General features: G+C 46.5%; 1 protein-coding gene across 1 annotated transcript in view; it reads left to right on the top strand.

The window, feature by feature from the left end:
- The window catches only part of LOC137675703 (E3 ubiquitin-protein ligase RNF38-like), a 182768-nt gene that overhangs the window by 124077 nt on the left and 34538 nt on the right, over positions 1-24153 (top strand). The window contains exon 4 of the mRNA XM_068421896.1: positions 13629-13796. Coding sequence (XP_068277997.1) covers positions 13629-13796 — 168 coding nt within the window. The remainder of the gene's footprint in view (positions 1-13628; positions 13797-24153) is intronic.

Here is a 24153-nt window from a genome sequence, read left to right as displayed (position 1 = left end):
CCCGGGCGATTGAGTTTCCCTATTTGAGCCCGCTGAGTAATCAACGCAACCCACTTATTCCACGTAGCATGAGTTGCGTGATGTGTAGAGGGGGTCTGTCCTTTAAACATCCAGTTCAACACTGGCAATCTGGGTGCCGGGAGGAGCTGTGCCTCAGTACCAATTACTTCTTAGGCAGCTCAAACTCCTTCATAGGCTGCCAGTATCTCTTTTTCTGTTGGAGTACAATGGTCCTCTGATCCTCTGTATCCCCAGCTCCAAAACCCCAGGGGTCGACCTCGAGTCTCCCCTGGTGCCTTTTGCCAGATGCTCCAGGTAGGACCGTTCTCCCCAGCTGTGGTATAGAGGACGTTCTTTACATCTGTTCCTGTCCGGACTGGTCCAACGGCCACTGCATGGACTATCTCTTGTTTAATTTGCTCAAAAGCCTGTTGTTGCTCAGGGCCCCATTTAAAGTCATTCTTCTTCCGAGTTACTTCATAGAGAGGGCTCACAATCTGACTGTAATGGGGAATGTGCATCCTCCTGAAGCCTACTAGGAAAACTCATGTCTCCTTTTTGTTAGTTGGCGGAGACATGGCTGTTATTTTGTTAATCGTGTCCATTGGGATCTGACGGCAGCCATCTTGCCACTTGATTCCTAAAAACTGGATCTCTTGCAGGTCCCTTGACCTTAGCACGTTTGATGGCAAAACCAGCTTCTATAAGGCTTTGAATGACTTTTTCCCCTTTTTCTAAAACTTCTCCTGCTGTATTATGCCATACAATGATGTCATCAATCTACTGCAGGTGTTCCGGAGCCCCACCCTTCTCCAGTGCAGTCTGGACCAGTCCATGGCAAATGGTGGGGCTATGTTTCCACCCCAGGGGCAATCAATTCCAGGTGTATTGTACACTCCTCCATGTAAAAGCAAACTGTTGCCTCTACTCCACTGCCAAAGGAATGGAGAAAAACGCATTTGCAATACCAATTGTGGCATACCACTTGGCTGCCTTTGACTCCAGTTCATAATGGAGCTCTAACATGTCTGGTACGGCAGCACTCAGTGGTGGTGTGACTTCATTCAGGCCATGATAGTCCACAGTTAGTCTCCACTCCCCACCAGACTTTCACACTGGCCATATGGGACTGTTGAAGGTGGAGCGCGTTTTGCTGATCACACCTTGGTTCTCCAGTTGACGGATCAGCTCATGGATGGGGATCAGTGAGTCTCTATTAGTACGATATTGTCATCGGTGGACTGTTGTAATAGCAGTGGGCACCTTTTGCTCCTCAACCCTCAGCAGCCCCACAATAGAAGGGTCCTCTGATAGACCAGGCAGGGTAGACAGCTGTCTAATTTCTTCCATCTCCACAGCCGCTACACCAAATGCCCACCAGTATCCCCTCAGGTCCTTGAAATATCCTCTTCTCAGGTAATCTATACGAAGAATGCATGGGGTATCTGGGCCAGTCACAATAGGGTGCATCTGCCACTCAGTCCCAGTCAGACTCACTTCAGCTTCCAGTACAGTCAGCTCTTGGAATCCTTCTGTCACACCAGAGATACAAACTGATTCTGTCCCTTTGTAGTTTGATGGTATTATGGTGAATTGTTACCCGGGTCCTCTTCTTGCCCTTTTTGAAGACTGGAGTGACATTCGCTTTCCTCCAGTCCTCAGGCACCTCTCCCGTTGCCCACGACTTAGCAAAGATGATGGAGAGTGGCCTAGCAATGACTTCCGCCAGCTCCCTCAGCACCCGCGGGTGCATCCCATCAGGGCCCATGGATTTATGGACGTCCAGGTTGCTTAATTGGTCCCTGACCCAGCCCTCATCAACCAAGACAGATTCCTCCTCTATCCTGACTTCTTCTGAGGCCTCAGGGGTCCAGGGCTCCTCAGGACAGCCTCCAACAGTATAGACAGAGGCAAAGAAGGCATTCAGTAACTCTGCCTTCTTTTTATCCTCTGTCTCCAGGGCCCCCACCTCATTCATCAGTGGGCCTACATTGCCTCTAGTGTTGGCTTTACCTGCAATGTATTTGAAGAAGCCCTTTCTGTTGTCCTTGACCTCTCTTGCAAGGTTTAATTCCAAGGAGGCCTTAGCTTTCCTAGTTGCCTCCCTACATCCTCTGACAACAGACTTATATTCCTCCCAAGTGGCCAGCCCCTCCTTCTGTGATCTGTACACTCTCTTCTTCCACTTGAGTTTGCCCAGCAGTTCCCTGTTCAACCATGCAGGTCTCCTGGTACCCTTCCTTGACTTCCTACCTGCTGGGATGCTCTGATCTTGAGCTCGGAAGAAGCAGTCCTTGAATGCTAACCAACTATCTTGGGCCCCCTTACCTTCTAGTACCCTGTCCCATGGGATTTCCCCTAGCAATTGCTTGAAAAGGACAAAGTTGGCCCTCATGAAGTTCAGGGTTGTGATTCTGCTAGCTATTCTGTTCCTGCCACATGAGATCCTGAACTCTACCATCTCATGGTCACTACAACCAAGGCTGCCCTCAACCTTCACCTCTTCAACCAGACCCTCCTTGTTAGTGAGGATAAGATCCAGCAGCGCTCCTCTCCTAGTTGGCTCATCCACCATTTGCATCAGAAAGTTATCATCAACGCACTGGAGGAACCTCCTGGACTGGGATGGCTGGCTGAGTAGGCCTCCCAGCAAATATCAGGGTAGTTGAAATCCCCCATGACAACCAGGCCCTGTAATTGCGAGACTGCTCTCAGCTGCCTGTAGAAGGCCTCATCACCCTCCTCATCCTGATCTGGTGGCCTGTAATAGACACCCACAACAGTATCACCCATGCCAGCCTGCCCCTTAATTCGCACCCACAAACTCTCAACTCCCTCCTGATCCGCCTCTGGACAGAACTCAATACATTCTAGCTGCTCACTCACATAAAGAGCAACTCCACCACCTCTCCTTAGCGGCCTGTCTTTCCTGAACAGGACATAGCCATCCATGACCACATTCCAGTCATGCGAGGCATCCCACCAAGTCTCTGTAATTGCCACTAGATCATAGCCCCCCGACCGAACACGGATTTCTAACTCCTCCTGCTTATTCCCCATGCTGCGTGCATTGGTGTACAGGCATTTCAGGGAGCGAGCTGAGCACACCGATTTCACCCCAGGGGGATGGGAGGTCTCCTGGTCTACCTCAACACTAGAGCGTTGCCCCAGTGGTGCAAGCCCAGCTACTACCCCATCCCCCTTCGAATCTAGTTTAAAGCTCTCTGAATGAGCCCTGCTAATTCCTGTCCCAGAACCCTTTTGCCCCTACGACATAAACCTTTCCCATGTATTATGGTCACGCCTGGTGTCTTATAAAACCAGGCATTATCAAAGAACCCAAAGCCCTGTCTGTAGCACCAGTCTCGTAGCCAGGCATTAATAGAATCCTACTATTCCATCCCGCGTCATCACCTGAAAATGGAAGGAGGGAGGAGAAAACAACTTGTGCCCCAGACTCTTTCACCAACCGTCCTTGTAGTCTTTCTTCATCCCCCTCAGACTACGGGATGCAGCTTCTTCCCCACCTGTCTGGAAGATCAACAGGGGGTAGTAGTCTGTGGCCTTCACCAGGTTGGGGAGTTGCCAGTGTCCCAGTGTCCACTATAACATTATACTGCTGTGGTTCTGATGTGCCAGGCCATTGAACCCACACAGTCCAAAAAACACGGTTGTCCCTATCCTCCACCTGGCTGGAGGCAGGGCCCCTCTAATCCTGGACATAGTGTTTGTTATCAACATCTTGATTCGAGCAGCTCATGTAGATTTTTATCCCCCGCATCGGGCGGCAAGGAAGGCACAGACTCTGAGATCAAGGATGCAAGGGCCTCAAGCCGAAAGGCCTAAGGCTTTTTTATTGTTATTCTACTACCCTATTTAACTGCTACAATGCAGGAGCCAGACTAGGCAGTTCAAGATAACATCAATATTCACACGCTAAGCACTCATCACCCATTCTGGGAAGAGCCACAGTGTCCTGGGCTCAAAACATCAACAACCATTCCTTGTTTTCAGCTCTGTGTTCCGAACTGACCTTCAACACATGTTTACTTCTTTCATGCCTCAAAAGGCCCTGTGAACTGGTCTCGGCTCCTTTATCTTAGAAGCAAGCAAAAACTATTCTCAGTGCAGTGTTCCCAAGCAAATCTTATGCTCCCCAAGTAAAGCACAGCTGTTTGCAGGCCGAGGGTCTTCCACATTTCCCCCTTTTTTGTTTATTCGATGACAAGGGTGGTCATGATGTGGGCTTCGGCTTTTCAGAGTCCTCTGATTGCAGACCAGGTAAAGTGAAGGACTCGCAAACCGAGGGATCTCTGAAGCAGCACTCGGGGCAAAGGCACACAAGCAGGAACGCAGGCACCGCGGAGTTCAGTTCCTGCTAGAGAGAGAGTGAGAGAGATTCCAGGCCTGCTGCCTTCGCCTGTATATTAGGGATTTCTTGCAGGCGGCAGTTTTCCACTGTGCTTTGATCTTTCTCACAGCAGGGCAGGAATCTCAGGCATAAACAATTAGGTGCCCCTGAGTCTTATCACAGGCCTATGTTATCTGAATGCAGATGCTCTACTTGTCCAGCACACAAGACTAAATAACAGTTAGTAGTATGATAGACGTGTTTTTTGACACCCCAGGTGCAAGTCACTTGAGCGTGTTTACAATCCTCCTTGCCAATCTTCCGTTATATTCCCATATTCCACCCCCTCGCTCAAGAGACCGCTTCTCCTGGGGAGTGCAAAGCTGGACGTGCACATTTGGCTTGCGGGGTGTAGAGCAGAGTAATATACAGAGGCACGCAATAAATACATATAGAAAAAGGAATAAATATAGATATCTATACAATAATGCTGTAGCATCACTAATTACAAAGAAGGGCCAAAGATAAACAAGACTGTGAACAACATCCCTGTAGTGTCCAAATTTACTTGATTCACATGCTCTAAAAGAGATAACTGCTGTGAGAACCAAAACAGTATCTTCTCCTCAGAGCCACCTGCATGTGTCAACAGAAAGGCCTTAACCACGCTTGCGTGGAAGCGAGGTCACACAGCAGACAGCACAACTATGGGGGGACTATGACCACCAGAGACCACCCAAGACCCCTCGCAGCATGCTACTTGCATGCTCATCCAGTCATTTCAGCATTCCCCAAGTAATGCTGTGTGTCAGGTTGACTGTTCTACGTCGCTTGCATGGTCCCTGTACTTTTAGCGTCTGCATTTCTGGTACCGGGTTCTGGTTGTGGTTTCTTCAGCTCATGGTATGGCTACACGCATCTCGCAGGTAGCCAACGAGGACCTGTTGGGAGTAAAACACAAGCATATCCCCTCCCCCATGTCAACAATTCTACTGGTCCACGCCAATCAGTTGGGCCTGGCAGATCTTTATACCAAACCTTAGGATTTTGTGTAAAGGGAACTTTAGCCTGAAAATGTCGTTCCACTGCCGTGGTATCTAATCGAGAAGATGACCGATTTAGAAAATTTAAAGTGAACACAGCCATATCTAATTGTTCTTGAGGAGCTGTGGCTACACTCCCCCTTTTTTGTTTTTGCAACATGTGTTTCAAGTTTTGATGTGTCCGTTCAATTATGGCTTGTCCGGTGGGGGTGTGCGGGATACCTGTAACGTGAGACACACCCCACTGTTGTAGGAATAAGGCCGCTGCTTGAGATACATAGGCAGGTCCATTGTCTGTTTTTATTTGTTTAGGGAGGCCCATAAGTGCAAAGCACCTTGTCCAATGTTTCTTAACATCCTGAGTCCGTTCCCCTGTAGCTGCAGAAGCAACAACATAACCAGAAAAGGTATCCACAGTAACATGAACATACTTTTGCCTGCCAAAAGGTGGATAATGCGTAACATCTGTTTGCCAAATTTCATTAGCCTTCAGTCCCCTGACATTTACACCATCATGATAAGTTGCAGTATTATATAATTGACAATCGTTACATGCCCGAATAATATCAAGAGCCTGCGTTTTTGTGAGAGCAAATTCTTTCTGTAAACTGCGAGCATTTTGATGGAAAAAGGAGTGAGATAATTGTGCATGTTGAAATCGTTGAGTAAGGGAGGATGATGTTATGGGCAAAACAGTGTACTTATCAGCTACTGCATTCCCTTCTACCAGAGGTCCTGGCAAGCGAGTGTGAGACCGAATATGAACAATAAAGCAAGGATGCTGTCGTTGCTGAAGCAGAGTTGCAATAGCAAGGAAAAGTTTATACAGCTCTTGATTGCTAATTTCTTTGATAAATGCAGCTTCTAAGCGGTTAATAGCGCCAACAGCATATAGGGAATCTGATACAATATTAATAGGTTCCCTTGCAAACAATGTCAAAGCTAAATGTATTGCAGATAATTCAACAATCTGAGTGGACGCTTCCACAGTAATTGATGTGTGTTGCCATTGTGCCTCTTCTTTCCAGGCCACTACGGCCTTCTTTGTTTTACCTGAGCCGTCTGTAAAAACCTTTTTTGCATTTGGTATAGGGTGAGGCACCATCACTCTCTGTGGCTGTAAACAGAGGGAAGGTAAGGCTTGCAAGATTTTATTCTGTGGCAAAGTAAAATGGATATCATTCAAATAATCAGCCAGAGCAGCCTGAAATTCAAGGCTGTCCCTCATCAGAGTAATGTGTGTTTCCTTATGAAAGGGTAGGTAAATAATGTCAGGGTCTCGACCTGTCAGCTGCTGTATCCTGAACCGTCCTTTCTGAATCACCATAATGACCATCTCCAAAGGGGTCATAACTGTTTTTGTAAAGGTGTGTGATAAGAAAATCCATTCCAGGGTAACTAATTGCTGTGATTCTGTCAATTGAGCAAATAGCCCATAAGGCTGGAATTTCGTGTGAATCACAAAAAATAGAAGAGGCAAGTGTAAGATTATACGTCCTGCTTGGGAAGTTATAAGTTTTTGAATTACCAATGCCAATTCCTGTTTTGCTTTGTCAGAAAGGATTCGAGGCGAAGTTAAATCCCCCTTCAAGGTGTTAAACAGGGTACTTAACTCTTCAGTAGAAATACCCAGCACAGGACGAATCCAATTAATTGTCCCTAGTAGTTGCTGCAAATCATTTAATGTAGAGATATTGTTTACCAGACGAAGTTGTTGTGGTCGTAAGGTTCTGGTAAACAGTACCCATCCCAAATACTTCCAGGGCGGTTCTGTCTGTATTTTTTCTGGGGAAATATGAAGCCCAAATTGTTGTAAAGAGTCTTTTAGATGATTTACAGTTTTCATCAGTTCTGTCTGTGTCAAAGCTGCAATGAGAATGTCATCCATATAATGGTAAATAAGAGACTGTTTAAAAATACTTCGAGTCGGCTCTATTGCAGCAGAGACCACTAACTGACAAATTGTGGGACTGTTCATCATGCCCTGTGGGAGAACCGTCCATTGGTACCTTTTCATAGGTGCCTGATTATTAATCGAAGGTACAGAGAAAGCAAAATGTGGCTGATCGGCAGGATGGAGAGGTATAGTAAAAAAGCAGTCCTTCAAATCAATTATATATAACTGCCAGTCAGAAGGGATCATTGCTGGACTGGGTGTACCTGGCTGTAAAGCTCCCATAGGCTGCATTACTGCATTGACAGCTCTAAGATCCTGCAGTAATCGCCATTTGCCAGATTTCTTTGGTATCACAAATATAGGGGTATTCCAAGGACTAGTTGAGGGTACGATATGTCTAGCCCTTAATTGTTCGTTTACTAATTCCTCTGCCCATTTTTGTTTCTCCCCATTAAGGGGCCACTGATTTACCCAAACCGGTTTTGTTGTTAGCCAGGTCAGTTTGAGCCGGGGTAAGAGATCAGTGACCCTTGGGTTAAATGTACCATCACAGCTGACAATATAATTCCTCACTGAGTCCCCACAATGTAAAAGGAACTGAAAGAACAAAAGGAACTAAGGTTGCTGTTTTTCCTTCAGGGCCCACCACACACAGAGTACGTGCACTTTGCAATGGAATTTGCAACCCTCCTACTCCATTCACAGCAGCAGCTACTTGTTTAAGAGGCCAATCTGACGGCCAGTCATTTTTGCTGATGATGGACACGTCTGCTCCAGTATCTAACAGACCTGTGAATAACCGTCCATCAATTTTTATTGTGAGCATAGGCCGATCATTAGTTACCTTTTGATTCCACAACACCTGTGGTGTATTAGTACTGCCAAATCCTCCTGTGCCGCGTGGATGTGGATTAGCCGCCGGCACAGTATATGGTATCAATAGCAACTGCGCCACACACTGACCTTTAGGTATAAAACAAGGTGGTTCTGATGTCCATAACATGATTTTAATTTGGCCCATATAATCTGAATCAATAACTCCTGGTATGACAAATATATTTTGCTTTCCCACGGAAGAACGACCAAAAATTAATCCTACCAGTCCCGAAGGGAGAGGCCCATATACATTGGTATCTATGATCTTAGTCCTTTTATCATTCAATTCTGTATTGGTGGCTGAGGCCAGATCCAACCCGGCGCTGCCGGCTGTGCTGGCCATGAGTTCTGAGACTGTCTGTTTATCGGATTCTCGGGCTGAGCATGTGCACAATAGACCCTGTTGTATTGGGGGGCACCGGGCCTCGCGTCCCTCCTCCAGTTTCCCTGCATGGGGTTTCCATCCTTATCAAACCTTGATCGACACTGATTTCTCCAATGATAGCCCTTTTCACACTTAGGACATAAACCTCTGGGTGTTCTGGGTCTGTTTGATCCTTTCTGCTCATCTTTTTTCTTTACTGTCAGCTTTGGGCAGTTCTTTCTAATATGCCCCATTTGATTACACTCAAAACATTTCATTTCTGCTCATCCCACAACAAGTTGCTGAGCCAAGGCACTTGCAAGTAAAGTAGCTTTATGCTCTTCAGACCCAAATTCTGCTATACTTTTGTAAGAGTTTTTTAGAGGGCCCAAAATTTTTTGACAATCTGCATTTGCATTTTCATAAGCCAATTGTAATAACAGCGTTTCTACTGTATTTTCATCATCAATCTGCCTGCTCAGTGCTGTTTGTAAACGATCAATAAATGTAACATAGGGTTCTTGAGCTCCTTGCCTGACTGCCGCAAAAGAGGGCTGGCGTTTCCCTGCCTCCGGAACGCGTTTCAGGCACTTTAAAGCCAATGCAGAGATCTGTTGTAAATGCTGCCGAGGTAACCGTGCCTGTACGTCTGGTATTGCATACTGATTAATTCCCAAATATTCTTTCCTATTTTCCGAAGTGTCTGCAGAAGCAGCCTCCTGGTACTCTGCCAGCCACACTGAATATTGTGCAGGTGTTAAAATCATCCGTAAAAGTGACTTCCAATCATGTGGAGTCATAGTATAGGATTCCCCAATGACTGTTATTAAATTTGAAGTATAGTTGCTGTGCAAACCATAGTCTCTCACCGCAGCCCGTACTTCCTTAATCATTTCATAACTAAGGTATTGATACTCAGGAGAATGATTTGGGCGATAGATTACCGGCATCGCCGTCAGCATGGCAAAATCTCCTTTACAAGCAGCTTCCTCTCAACATTTTTCTGCCAGCGTTTTGTATTTCATTACACGAGACTCTGGTACCTTTTCAGCAAAGCCAAGAGGTGGCTCAGCAGACGCAGGATACGGAGGAGCTGTTGTTGTTAACTGTGCTCTGGCCGTAGCCGCTGCCGCTGCTGGCTGCGAGACCCCCCGCACCGAAGGGACGGCTGCAGCTGTTTCTTTTACCGATGTTAATGGTGGGTATAAATTGGACTGTATGTCTGGATCTGTGAAATCAAGATCGTAAGGATCGTCTGATTCTCCGGAGACTGTTTCATATACAGGCTCCTGTTGCTCCTTCACATCCACTAAGGTGTTAATAGGAGTGGATGCCAGAGATTGCAAATACTCCTCTGCAGGCTGGAGTGCAGAGAGTGCTGTAAAAACAACCCTCCACGTTGCTTCTAAATCCTTTAGAATATCAGACCGCAACGTGTTCCGTTTTTGTATTTCTACCCCCACTTTCGCCCAGATCTTTGCATCATAAGTTCCTGATACAGGGAACCAGGTACAGTTGTCTTTGATCCACACTAATAACTGCACCAATTTCGCTAATTGGACCTTATAGCCCTGTTCTCGTAATACACGCTGTAATACCTCAGTGTAGAGCTTATGCTCTTGGGAACTAGCCTGTCCCATGTTTATTGCGATCGCGGAACTCACTGGTCCTGGGGCGCGCTGGCCCCTGACAATGGTTCGATCAGAGTCGCCGCCGCTTCTTCGTTAATCTTCAACCTTGTTCGGGCGCCATTTGCAGCGGGCAGCATGGAAGGCACAGACTCTGAGATCAAGGATGCAAGGGCCTCAAGCCGAAAGGCCTAAGGCTTTTTTATTGTTATTCTACTACCCTATTTAACTGCTACAATGCAGGAGCCAGACTAGGCAGTTCAAGATAACATCAACATTCACACGCTAAGCACTCATCACCCATTCTGGGAAGAGCTACAGTGTCCTGGGCTCAAAACATCAACAACCATTCCCTGGTTTCAGCTCTGTGTTCAGAACTGACCTTCAACACATGTTTACTTCTTTCATGCCTCAAAAAGCCCTGTGAACTGGTCTCGGCTCCTTTATCTCAGAAGCAAGCAAAAACTATTCTCAGTGCAGTGTTCCCAAGCAAATCTTATGCTCCCCAAGTAAAGCACAGCTGTTTGCAGGCTGAGGGTCTTCCACAATCCCCCTTATTCACATCTGGTAAATAGGGGTCCAAAGCTCATCTACGCTGTCTGGATAGCTTCCCCTTGGAAACTGGAGCAACAAATTTTCTGGAAGAAGCCCCATTCCTAATCGGTTCACCTTGGAACTCATATACGCGTGTCCGCAAAGCCAGGGTACGTTTTCTATCCCATTTTCTCATGTCTTCCCCATCGTCACGCAGGAAAAACCACAGGGTGCCTCGTGATGTGTACCATCTCTCCCAAGTATATCTTGCAGGGGGACGCTGTCTCCTGATGGCTCCTGCATCACCCATCACTGGGGGCTGATTAGCTGCTGCCCTTGTTGCCAAAGTCTGGGTAATCACAGCAAGTGCTTCCTGGAGTTGAGCAATCACAGTACCCAGTGCAGAAAATTGAAGAGCCTTTGGGGTAGCTAGGATATCTTCTGTAGGGGCTGGTAGAGTCTGAGTATCTTTGATTCCAGTTGTGGGTGCTGGGGCAGCTGCGGTGTCTGTCATAGGGGCTGGAGCTGCTGTAGTGCCTGGTGTAGGGGCTGGAGGTGCTGCAGGGCCCATGACAGTGATTACAGTAGCTGTGCTGTATCCACCCTTATACTGATGTTTAAACAACAGCAAGAACTGAAAGACATTCAAAAGGCCTGACAATATGAGCATGGTGGTTGAAACATCCCAAGGGTATTCAAAATTCTTAAAAGCCATTGAGATCAGCCTTGAGGGAAAAGGAAAGTACATGTCACCCATTCCCATTCCATAGAAATCAGAAATGGACACAGTTACAAAAGAATTTATAATACCGTAAACCAATACCAAACAACATAGCAGAGTGATACCTCTAAGTCCATGCCCAGAAGTAATAAACCACACAAAACCAGTAACAAACAGCAGCAAAGCCACACATTTGATTATCCACCCCAAAAGCAACCGTAAAACCAAACCCTAGAGAATTCCACCCAGTGACCCTGCTACTGACACCAACATAATGAATGTTCATAATAGAAACAGTCAAATCTGTGAAAACTTCAACCGTCCAAGACTCTTGGAGCAAAAAGTCTCCAGTTCTCCCAGGTGATCTATTTACATTGGGCACCAAATAAACTGTCTTCATGGTGATTAAGGCCCTTAGCGGTTAAATGCAGGGCAGCTGACCCAGACTGGCCCACAGGTGTATTCTATATCATTAACATTAAGTTCTCTATAAAAGGGAGGTTTTTTTTTTGGGGGGGGGGGGGGGGGGGGGGTTTGGTGTTTTTTGTTTGTTTGTTTTTTTGTGTATTTTTTCTTTTCTTGCATCCCTCTTTCTCATTCATAATGACTGCTCTTCCTGGAGCAACTTGTCAGTGCTCTGTAGATAAGTATAATTTTGCATGTTTTGTTTTATTATTGATATTGGTTTCTTTATTTTATTAATTCTGTTTAACTTCAAACCAACGAGTCTTCCTCTTTTTTCCCAATTTCCTTCCTTGGTTGGGGAAGGGACATTGGGTGAGAGAAAAACTGTTTACTGTTTAGCCCTGTGTGTGGGCTAAACAAAGACACAGTGTCATCTTGAGAAACAGTTGTTTTATAATGCTGTCACTACTTTCCAAGCACATTCCACAAACAGGTGTTAGTGTTTTCAGAGTTACTATGGGTCTTCTTTGATGGTGCTTTGCACAGATTATTCTAGAGAGGGAACCACTTTCTTTTTTAATTTTTTTTCTTCTTTCTTTCTGCACTGAGAGCAGTGGTAACCTTTCCTGAATTGCATTTGACACTGCACTCAAACATCCAATGTTTATTGCATTAAAAACTCTGATAGTTCACATACAAAATATTTGCAATGGAACTAGGTCAAAGTCACTGTTTCTGCCAAGTGGCTTTTTTCTCAAATATGTGCAGTTTTGAGATTTGAAGTTTTATTCAGTCATCTGTGTGATGTTCCTGTTTTGGCCTCTGCATCTCATGGCCAGTTCAGTAGGTTAGCTCTCTTAAATTTACTTATTCTCACCTTTGTAATGAGCTGTTCTTGCTTGTTCATTTTCCAAGGGTGGATTCCATTTTAGTAGGCTGTGAAGAAAGGTTATTCAAAATAATTGCTTTCTGTGGATCCATGTTCCCTATGTATGATTCTTTGCAGTTTTTGCTATATTCCTGATGTAATACAAGGATATGAGCAGAGTCTGGGTCCAGAGTACCTTCTACCCTTGGACTGATGATTGAGTTCTAAGTGATTATTGCTAACTAAAAAAAACTGTAAGCTATCATATTCTATACTATGTTTGTAGATATTTAGTGGATGTTGTCTCAAAGAAATGTTTATGAATATGTAACTTTGTCTTTTTCAGCTTTTAAGTTAATCTTTGGTTTAGCTACTGTTGCTAGTCATGTTAGGACACATCCCTGGAGTGTTGCCCTGAGTAGGCATTCAGAGATTGGCTTCTTTACAGGAAAGAAAATCTATCTTAAGTTCTTTTTCTTCAAAGATATAAGCCTCTGGGTTAACATTTAATCACTCTGCAAGGATGAGTTGAAGAGAATCTTTAGCTACTTGTAGAGGTTTTTTTCTCCCCCTTTTTCTGACTGGCTTTTACGTGGGAGTTACTGCTGACTATTTTCTTGAAGAACTAACCTTAGCTTTGCTGAATTTGAGATACTTTTGAGTGCCTTTAACGGTGCCTTGGAGGACTTAACATCTTGAGAGCTCCCTCCTGGCCTTGTCCTAAAAGCACTGACTGAAGAGTGATACTCCAATGAGAAGTGGGCTTTTTTTTTTTTTTTTTTGTAAAGGGCAGGGATTACAGGTATTTGTCTTCTTTAACACCTTCAGAGTAAAAAAATACTTTTTTGTTATGTTAGGTGAAAGCTTGTTTTTTATGCCATGCCATAACTGTCCGAAGCCCTTGTAACAGCTTACTTCATACACTTGTGTTTTTGCTGCAGATCCATCAGGGCGCAGTCCCTGTCTCATACACAGTGACAACAGTTGCGCCACATGGAATTCCACTTTGTACAGCCCAGCACATACCACCCTGCAGCACACAGCAGGTCCCAGGTTGTTCTGTGGTATTCAGTGGACAGCACCTTCCTATCTGTAGTGTGTCTCCTCCAGTAAGTATGGTTCTCTAGTTATATTGACTCTGGACTTAGACTTAGCAGGTGGAAAGCCTGGAGTTTCACTGCCCATACAGCTTTCCCTGATGTAAAATAAAAACTATTATTTCCTGGGGTAAATTGTAATGGTATATATAATATGGCATATATAATAGTGCAAGCTTTAGAGCTAGTAAACACATTGTGCTTCCCTGCTCCCTTCATAGAATTATACCATAGTCTCATGTATTTTTGACTCAAAGGATGCTGGTTTATGATCTGCAAGGAAGCAGAGGGGATTGCCCCTTACATGAAGGAGAAGTTCAAGCATATAGAGGTCTTCTATGGAATGGGTGACAGACTGTTTAAGAGCTTGTGGATCAGGAACAGAGAAGAGACTAGTAAGGGGTGATATCATGATGCGACCTTGTTACAGACCACCTGATCAGTGTGAAGAAGGGGACAAGACCTTCTTTATGCAACTTGAGGAAGTCTCCAGATTACAGACCCTAGTTCTTATGGGGGACTTGAAACTCCCTGACATCTGCTGGAAGGGCAACAATGGGACAGAAACAGTCTAGGAGGCTTCTGGAGGGTGTTGCGGGGGGTGAACGATGATGAAAACTTCTTAATAAAGGTGTTGGATGGGCCAACTGGGGGGATACACAGATGGATCTGCTGCTCATGAACAAGGAAGAACTAATTGAGGATGTGGCAATCAGTGGCAGCCTTGACTTGAGTGGAGCTCAAGATCCTGAGGGGAGTGAGGAAGACAAGAAGCAGAGTACAGACCTTGCATTTCAGACCACTGTGTGTGCATCTTTTGCTTTACCTATTAAACTGTATTTATTTCAACCCATGAGTTTTCACACTTTTACCCTTCTGGCCCTGGTGAGGCCACATCTGGAGTACTGTGTCCAGTTCTGGGCCCCCCAGTTCAAGAAAGACAAGGAATTACTGGAGAGAGTCCAGCGAAGGGCTACAAAGATGATCAGAGGACTGGAGCATCTCTCTTATGAGGAGAGGCTGAGAGAGCTGGGTCTGTTCAGCTTGGAGAAGAGAAGACTGAGAGGGGATCTTATCAACACTTACAAATACCTTAGGGGTGGGTGTCAAGAGGAGGGGGCCAGACTCTTCTCAGTGGTGCCCAGTAACAGGACAAGGGGCAATGGGCACAAGCTGAAACATGGGAAGTTCCATCTGAATATGAGGAGGAACTTCTTTACTTTGAGGGTGACAGAGCACTGGAACAGGCTGCCCAGGGAGGTTGTGGAGTCTCCTTCTCTGGAGATATTCAAAACCTGCCTGGACGCGACCCTGTGCAACATGCTCTAGGTGAACCTGCCTTGGCAGGGGGTTGGACTAGATGATCTCCAGAGGTCCCTTCCAACCCTTAACCATTCTGTGATTCTGTGTGATTCTCTCCCCCATACCACTGAGGGGAGGGGAGTGAGCGAGTGGCTGTTTGGTGTTTAGCTGCCTACTGTGGTTAAACCACAACAGTCCTTTTTGATGCCCAACGTGGGGCTCTCTAAGGGTTTGAGATAACAGATTTGACTGGAGTGTATTGGAGGGAACTTATAATTATTATATCTGTTTAACAGTTGCTGGTTGTAATGTTGACTTATCTGTCCTTGACATTGGTTTATCTGATCTGTGCCATGCTCCCTTTTTTTTGCTGTACGTCGAATTTGAGAGCTTGTTAAAGGCTGGTTTTGACTTTTGCAGTTTGCTGTGCTGTGTAGCACTTGGTGGTGCTTTGCCTGGGAGAATTATGATAAAAGCACTGGCCTTGAGCCTAATCTGGTATTTGGGCCCTGCAGTGATGCCTTCCCTGTACTTCAGGAACTATCTCATGGAGACAATTAACAATTACACTTTTTCCCTTTTCTCCTCTGAGAGGCATTCAGTGGAGGAAACACAGAATGACACCTTCCTCTTCTCCTGTGGGGTAGATGTTTGCTCCGTTGTTACAATAAGTCTTCAGTATCTTGAACATCCTTGGGTAACCAAAACACTCCTATTGGTACCTCTCAATAATATTTTTTTGTCTTTTTCTAAGGTTAACCAACTATTTAGGAATATCACCCAGGGATCTGTCCTGAGGCAGTGTGGTTATAGGTGGCAAGGCGTGTGGGAGAACATGGGCAGGTACCTAGAATGGTTGTCACCAATGGTCTGGAACTTCACTCCCAAACAAGTGCAGGATCCTGATGAAGTAATAGAATGATTGAAAAAAAGGATGTCCTGACCCTGGCTATGCCAAAGAGACACAACTTCTCACACTGTGCTGGGGCCTGGCCTAGGCCTACTGAGAACTATTCAGCACCCTCAAGGAGAAGAGAGGGTTTCTGGATCTGAAGACATACAAACAGACACTGTGGCTGAACCAGAGACCCAGCCCTCAAGTATATCAGTTGCTCCAGGATAGTCAAGAAGAAACAATGGAAGTGGAGGTCAACTTGTTTAGTAAGGGAGAAATAAGCTGCTCCTGAGAGGGAGCAGGAGAGGCAGCCTGTTCTGCAGCAGGGCAGTCACAAGAACAGGAGAGGGAAGAGACTGAAAGCATAAACAAGTCAGAAACCACCTGATCCCTATCCCTGAGTGAGCTGTGAGATATGTGAAAAGATTTCAGCTGTCAACCAGGCAAGCAAATTATCAGATGATTGCTCCAATGCTGGGATATTGGGACCAATAGACAGGAAATAAGGGTAAGGGAGCCTGGCAGGTGGGATCTCTTGCTAGGGATAAGGCCACTGATAAAGGGACTGGAAAAGGGTCAGGAGTCCTCAGCCCCTGGAGGTGTCTCCTGTCCATCATGAAGGAAAGGTATCCCTTCAAGGAAGATCTTGTAAATTACTGAGGCAAGTGGACCACCATTGTGGGAGGTATCCAGTATTTGAGGGAATTAGCTGTGGTGGAGGTGATCAAGAACCTCATAGACACCTGGGTCAAGGACGTGGCATTGACTAGGTGTACCATATCCCTTCTCATGCACCAGTCTCTGGGAAAATTGAACGATACAATGGACTGTTAAAAACTACACTGAGAGTGATGGGTGCTGGGACATTCAGGCATTGGGATATACATTTAGCAGAAGCCACTGGGCTAGTTAACACTAGAAGATCTGCAAGTCAACCTGGCCCTGCCCAATCAAAACCACTATGTACTGTGGAAGGAGACAAAGTCCCCATAGTACACATAAGGAACTGGCTGTGAAAGACAGTCTGGGTTATTCCTTCCTCCGGAGAAGGCAAACCCATTTGTGGAATTGTTTTTGCTCAAGGATCTGGGTGCACTTGGTGGGTAATGCAGAAGGATGGGGAAGTCCAATGTGTACCTCAAGGAGATTTAATCTTGTGTGATAATTAACCCATGATTTGAGTTGTATGGTGCCATTGCTGTATGATGCCAGTGTTATATGATGCTGTATGTTGCCACTGCTGTGGCTTTCATATGTCAAAGGTATTATAACAGGAACCCCTTGTTGCTAGCCAAGCTAGGAGCAAGGGGAGGAGTTCATTGAAATGTTAAACCCTATAACCTGGTCAAAAGAGATCAGGGGTGGAGATTGTAATGGATGTACCTTTAAATTGTTGTAACCCATTATTTGAGTTGCATGTTATAGGAATTACTATAGCAGGAACCACCTGAACCAATGGAGGACAAGCCTTACAAGAAGCAGTGCAAGTGCAGCAGTGACCTGAACTGAGCTGACTTTGGTGCCCAGTAATTCCACGCAACAGACCACCTCTCCTGTCCTGAGTAACCACCATAACAGATGGAGCCCAAAGTCATGGACTAAATGAACTCAGTGGACATTTGTGGACATTTTACAGACATTTCACAGGGGTGGTCCATAGACTAGGGGAATGATATCTGTGTATTATATCAAAGGATGGGAAGGGGGGTGGTGGTTCATGAGGATGTATTGGATAGTGTGGGACCTGAGCATGATGTAGATGGTATGGAATAAGGTGTGGAGAATGTGCTGGTTTTGGCTGGGATAGAGTTAATTTTCTTCATATTAGCTAGTATGGGGCTATGTTTTGGATTTGTGCTGAAAACAATGTGGATAACTCTCCTGGTTTGGACTAGGACAGACTTTTCAGTTAAGTTTCTTTTAAGTGACTCTACTTTCTGAAGGTGACTACACGTGCTTGGTGCCATGGAAACTAGGGTCCCTGTTGGGTCTCTTTGTTCCACAAAGGGAAGGACCGTAAAAGTGTTGCACTTGCAGGTAGGAGCAGACAGGACAGGTGACCCAAACCTGACCAATGGGGTATTCCATCCCACCCACGTGATACTCAATTTAAAGCTGAGGGACCACAAGGGTTGTGCTCTTTTCCCCTATGGCTGGCATCTGGGGAGGACTCTGCCCACGCTTCTGCTGTCGCTCCTGAATCTGGTTCCCGCCTGCTGCTGCATCTGGTTCAGGACTCCCCAGTGCCTGCCTTCTGTCTCTCTGTGCATCTGTCTGCATGTGTCTGTATGCACATGGATCTCTCTCTCCTCCTCCGCCTCTATGCTCATGCATGTCTCTGTGGCTGTGTGAATGCATCTGTATTTCTCCACATCTTTGCATAGGTGTGTCTCTATGTGCATGTCTGTGTGTATCTCTGCATCTGTGCATGCTTGCGTCTTTCTTCCTCTGCATCTGTGCACGCCTCTGTGTCTACCTGCATGAGCATCTCTCAGACACTCTTCCTCTGAATCTGTGAGCACGCGCATTTGTGTGCGTATGTCTCGCTTTACGCCTCTGTGTTTGTGCACGTCTCTGTTCCTCTGTGTGTGTGTACCTCTGTCTCTATTTCTCTCTCTTCCTCTGCTTTTGTGTGTATGCACGTCTCTCTGTATCTGTGCACGTGCATCTGCCTTCTCTGCATCTGTGTGTGTGTGTGTGCACACAGATGAAGGAAGAAGGAAGTCTACGGAATGTGGAAAAAGGGACAGGCCACTTGGGAGGAATATAGGAAGGTTGTCAGAGTATGCAGGGATGTGACGAGGAAGGCTAAGGCCCATTTGGAACTAAATCTGGCAAGGGACATCAAGGACAAGAAGGGCTTCTTCAAGTACATCAGCAGCTAAAGGAAGACTAGGGAAAATGTGGGCCCACTGCTGAATGAGGAGGGTGCCCTGGTGACGGAGGATACAGAGAAGGCAGAGTTACTGAATGCCGCCTTTGCCTCGGTCTTTACCGCTAAGGCTGGCCTTCAGGAATCCCAGACCCTGGAGGTACGAGAGAATGTCTAGAGAAAGGAAGACTTTCCCTTGGTTGAGGAGGATCAAGTTAGAGATCATTTAGACAAACTGGACACCCACAAATCTATGGGCCCCGATGGGATGCACCCACGAGTGCTGAGGGAGCTAGCAGATGTTATTGCCAAGCCACTCTCCATTATCTTTGAAAAGTCATGGGGAACAGGAGAGGTTCCTGAGGACTGGAGGAAGGCCAATGTCACTCCAGTCTTTAAAAAGGGCAAGAAGGAGGACTCAGGAAACTACAGGCTGGTCAGCCTCACCTCCATCCCTGGAAAGGTGATGGAGCAGCTCATTCTGGATGCCATCTCTAAGCATGTGGAGGAAAAGAAGGTTATCAGGAGTAGTCAACATGGATTCACCAAGGGGAAACCATGTTTGACCAATCTGATGGCCTTCTATGAGGACATGACTGGCTGGGTAGATGATGGGAGAGCAGTGGATGTTGTCTACCTTGATTTCAGCAAGGCTTTTGACACTGTCTCCCATAACATCCTCATAGGAAAGCTCAGGAATGTGGGTTAGATGAGTGGACAGTGAGGTGGATTGAGAACTGGCTGAATGGCAGAGCTCAGAGGGTTGTGAGCAGCGGCGCTGAGTCTAGTTGGAGGCCTGTAGCTAGCGATGTTCCCCGGGGGTCAGTACTGGGTCCAGTCCTGTTGTTTAACGTATTCATCAATGACCTGGACGAAGGAACAGAGTGTACCCTCAGCAAGTTTGCTGATGACAAAACTGGGAGGAGTGGCCGATACACCAGAAGGCTGTGCTGCCATTCAGTGAGACCTGGACAGGCTAGAGAGCTGGGCAGAGAGGAACCTAATGAAATTCAACAAAGGCAAGTGTAGAGTCCTGCACCTTGGGAGGAATAACCCCATGTACCAGTACAGGTTGGGGGTTGACCTGCTGGAAAGCAGCTATGCGGAGAAGGACCTGGGAGTTCTGGTGGACAAGAAGTTCACCATGAGCCAGCAATGTGCCTTTGTGGCCAGGAAGGCCAATGGTATCCTGGGGTGCATTAGGAAGAGTGTGGCCAGCAGGTCAAGGGAGGTTATCCTCCACCTCTACACTGCCCTAGTGAGGCCACACCTGGAGTACTGTGTCCAGTTCTGGGCCCCTCAGTTCAAGAGAGATAAGGAACTACTGGAGAGAGTCCAGCAGAGGGCTACAAAGATGATCAGAGGACTGGAGCCTCTCTCTTATGAGGAGAGGCTGAAGGAGCTGGGTCTGTTTACCCTGGAGAAGAGAACACTGAGAGGGGATCTTATCAATGCTTACAAATGCCTTAGGGGCAAGTGTCAAGGGGATGGGGCCAGGCTCTTAGTGGTGCCCAGTGACAGGACGAGGGGCAACGGGCACAAACTGAAGCACGGGAAGTTCCATCTGAATATGAGGAAAAACTTCTTTCCTTTGAGGGTGCCAGAGCACTGGAACAGTCTGCCCAGGGAGGTTGTGGAGTCTCCTTCTCTGGAGATATTCAAAACCTGCCTTGGCCCGACCCTGTGCAACATGCTCTAGGGGAACCTGCTTTGGCAGGGGGTTGGACTAGATGATCTCCAGGAGCAACCCACACAGCCTTCCTCAGCCACTTCCCTATGTGCACTATGGGGACTTTATCTCCTCCCACAGTATGTAGAGGCTTTGTTTGGGCAGGACCAGGATAGTTAGCAGATCCTCTGGTATTAACCATCCAAGTGGCTTCTGCTAAATTTGTATTCCCGTGCTTCCATGCCCAACGCTCTCAGCATAGTCTTTAACAGTCCATTATATTGGTCAATCTTTCCAGAGGCTTGTGGGTGATAGGGGATGCAATACACTCAATCAATGCCATGTTTCTTGGCCCAGGAGTTTATGAGGTTATTTCAGAAATGAGTTCCATTGTCTGACTTAATTCTTTCTGGGGTACTATGTCATCACAAAATTTGCCCTTCAAGGCCTAAGATGGTGTTTCGGGCAGTGGCATGATTTACAGAATATGTTTCTAGCTACCCAGTAGTTGCTTGCACCATGGTGAGTATGTAGTGCTTGCCTAGGTGTGTTTGTGGCAGTGGTCAAATATAGTCAATTTGCCAGGCCATGTCATACTGAAAACCCAGCCACCACCCTCTATTCCAGGGGGACTTTACTCATGTGGTTCGCTTGATTGCAGCACGTTTCACGTTCATGGGTGACCTGCGTGATGGCCTCCATGGTCAGGTCCACCCCTTGATCGCGAGCCTGTCTGTATGTTGCATAGAATCATAGAATCATTTAGGTTGGAAAAGACCTTTAAGATCATCAAGTCCAACTGTAAACCTAACACTGCCAAGTCCACCACTAAACCATGTCCCTAAGCACCAGGTCTACACATCTCAAATACCTCCAGCGATGGTGACTCCACCACTTCCCTGGGCAGCCTGTTCCAATGCTTGATAACCCTTTCCGTGAAGACATTTTTCCTAATATCCAATCTAAACCTCTCCTGGCACAACTTGAGGCTATTTCCTGTTCTCCTATCACTTTTTACTTGGGAAAAGTGACCAACACCCACCTCGCTACAACCTCCTTTCAGGTAGTTGTAGAGAGCGATAAGGTCTCCCCTGAGTCTCCTTTTCTCCAGGCTAAACAACCCCAGTTCCCTCAGCTGCTCCTCATAAGACACGTTCTCCAGACTCTTCATCAGCTTCGTTGCCCTTCTTTGGACATGCTCCAGCACTTCAATGTCTTTCTTGCATCTCTCCCTAGATGTCCTGATGTTTTGTGGGTCCATCGAGCTACAAATAACTCGCCCTCATGCTCCCAGTCCAAGTTCACCTGAGCCTCTTCAGTTTTGACTGTCTTCTCTACCTGTTCGTTGTTTTGATGTTCTTCAGTGGCACAGTTCTTGTGCGTGTGAGCATCTACGTGCTATATCTTTAGAGCGATGTTTTCTACCCGGGAAGCGATGCCTTGCCACAGTGCAGCAGCCCAGATGGGTTTACCTCTGCACTGCCAGTTGATCTTCTTCCATTGCTGTAGCCACCCCTATAGGGCATTTGCCACCATCCATGAGTCAATATAAGAGAGAGAGTATTGGCCACTTTTCTCATTCAGCAATCTCTAGGGTCAGCTGGATGGTTTTCACTTCTGCAAACTTGCCTTCTCCTTCGACACCTTCAACAACTTGTGTGGGACTCCACACAGCAGCTTTCCACTTCTGATGGTTGCCTACAACATGACAGGATCCATCAGTAAACAGAGCATAACACCTTTCGTCTTCTGATAACTCATTATATGGTGGTGCCTCTTGGGCATGAGCCACCTCCTCGGGCAATGCTCCAAAATCTCTGCCTTCTGGCCAGTCCATGATCTCTTCCAGGATTCCTGGGCGGTTGGGGTTCCCCGTTTGAGCCCTTTGCGTGATCAACACTACCCACTTAGTCCATGTAGCATCAGTTGCAGGATGTGTAGAGGGGATGTTTCCTTTGAACATCCGGTGTAGCATGGGCAATCGTGGTACCAAAAGGAGATGTGCTTCTGTACCAACAACTTCTGAAGCGGTTCAAACCCCCTCATATGCTGCTAGTATTTCTCTTTCAGTCAGGGTGTAGTGGGCTCCAAAACCCTAATGGTCGACCTCAGGTTTCTCCTGATGCTTTCTGCCAGAGACTCCAGGTGAGACAATGCTCCCCGGCTGCAGTGTAGAGCACATTTTGCACAGCTGGTCTTCTACGGACAGGCCCAAGGGCTACCACACGAGCTATCTCCTGTTTGATCTGCTCAAAGGCTTGTTGTTGCTCAGGGCCCCACTCAAAATAGTTCTTCTTTTAGGTCACTCAATAGAGAGGGCTCGCAAGCTGACTGTAACCTGTAATATGCATTCTCCAGAATCCCACAAGGCCTAGGAAAGCTTGTATTTCTTTCCTGTTAATTGGTGGAGACACAGTTGGTATCTTGTTGATCACATCCATAGGCACATGACAGTGTCCATCCTGCCATTTTACTCCCAAGAACTGAATCTCCTGTGCAGGTCCATTGACCTTGCTTCTTTTTATGGAGAAACCAGCTTTCAGAAGAATCTGAATTATTCTTTTTTCCTTTCTAAAACACTTTTTCTGCTTTGTTGCCCCACACACTGATGTCATCGATGTATTGTAGATGTTCAGGGGCACCACCCTTTTCCAGTGCAATTTGGATTAGTCCATGACAAATGATAGGACTTTGCTTCCACCGCTTGAGCAGTCGATTCCAGGTGTATTGGACACCCCTCCATGTGAAAGCAAACTGTGACCTGCACTCTGCTGCCAAAGGAATTGAGAAAAATGCATTGGCAATGTCAATTGTAGCATACCACTTGGCTGCCTTTGACTCCACTTCATTTTGGAGTTCCAGCATGTCCCCTCTCTCTCTCTCTCTTCCCCTCCACTGCTCTGTGCGTGCCCGCATCTTTGTTTCTCTTCCTCTGCATCTGTGTGCGTCTGTCTCGCTCTGCGTTTGTGTGTGTCTCTGTTCCTCTGCATCTGTATGCATGCTTCTCTCTCTTCCTCTGTGTCTGTGTGCGTGCTCATATCTCTCTGTGTCTGAGTCTGCATGTGTCTCTGTGAACATGAATCTCTCTCTCTCTCTCCTCTGCCTCTGTGCATGTGTATGTCTGTGTGTGTGTCTCTTCCTCTTCGTCTGTGTGCAGTCACTTCTCTGTGTATCTATGTATATGCAGGTATGTGTGTCTCTCTTCCTCTACGTCTGTGCACATGCCTGCCTCTGTTTCTCTCTCTGTCTTTCTCTGCATCTGAACATGCACACGTCTCTTTGCGTCTGTGTGTATGCGCTTCTGTCTCTCTTCCTCAGCATCTGTGTGCATGCCTCCCTGTTTCTCTCTGTGTCTGTGTGTGCTCCAGTCTGTGTATGCATGTGCGTGTCTTTCTGTCTCTCCTCCTTTGCATCTGTGTGTATGCATCTCTCTGCATGCGTATCTCTCTTCCTCAGCATCTGTGTGCACAAGTCTCTCTCTGTGTCTGAATGTGCATGTCTCTCCACATCTTTGTGTGTGCACACCTGTCTCTATTTTCCTCTGCATCTGTGTTCATGTCTCTGTTTCTCTCTGCATCTGTGCACGTCTACGTCTATGTGCACGTCTCTGTCTCACTCTCTCTTCCTCTGT

The sequence above is a fragment of the Nyctibius grandis genome, chromosome W, assembly GCF_013368605.1.
Source record: "Nyctibius grandis isolate bNycGra1 chromosome W, bNycGra1.pri, whole genome shotgun sequence".
NCBI lineage: Eukaryota > Metazoa > Chordata > Aves > Nyctibiiformes > Nyctibiidae > Nyctibius > Nyctibius grandis.
This window is presented reverse-complemented; position numbering and strand designations above follow the sequence as displayed.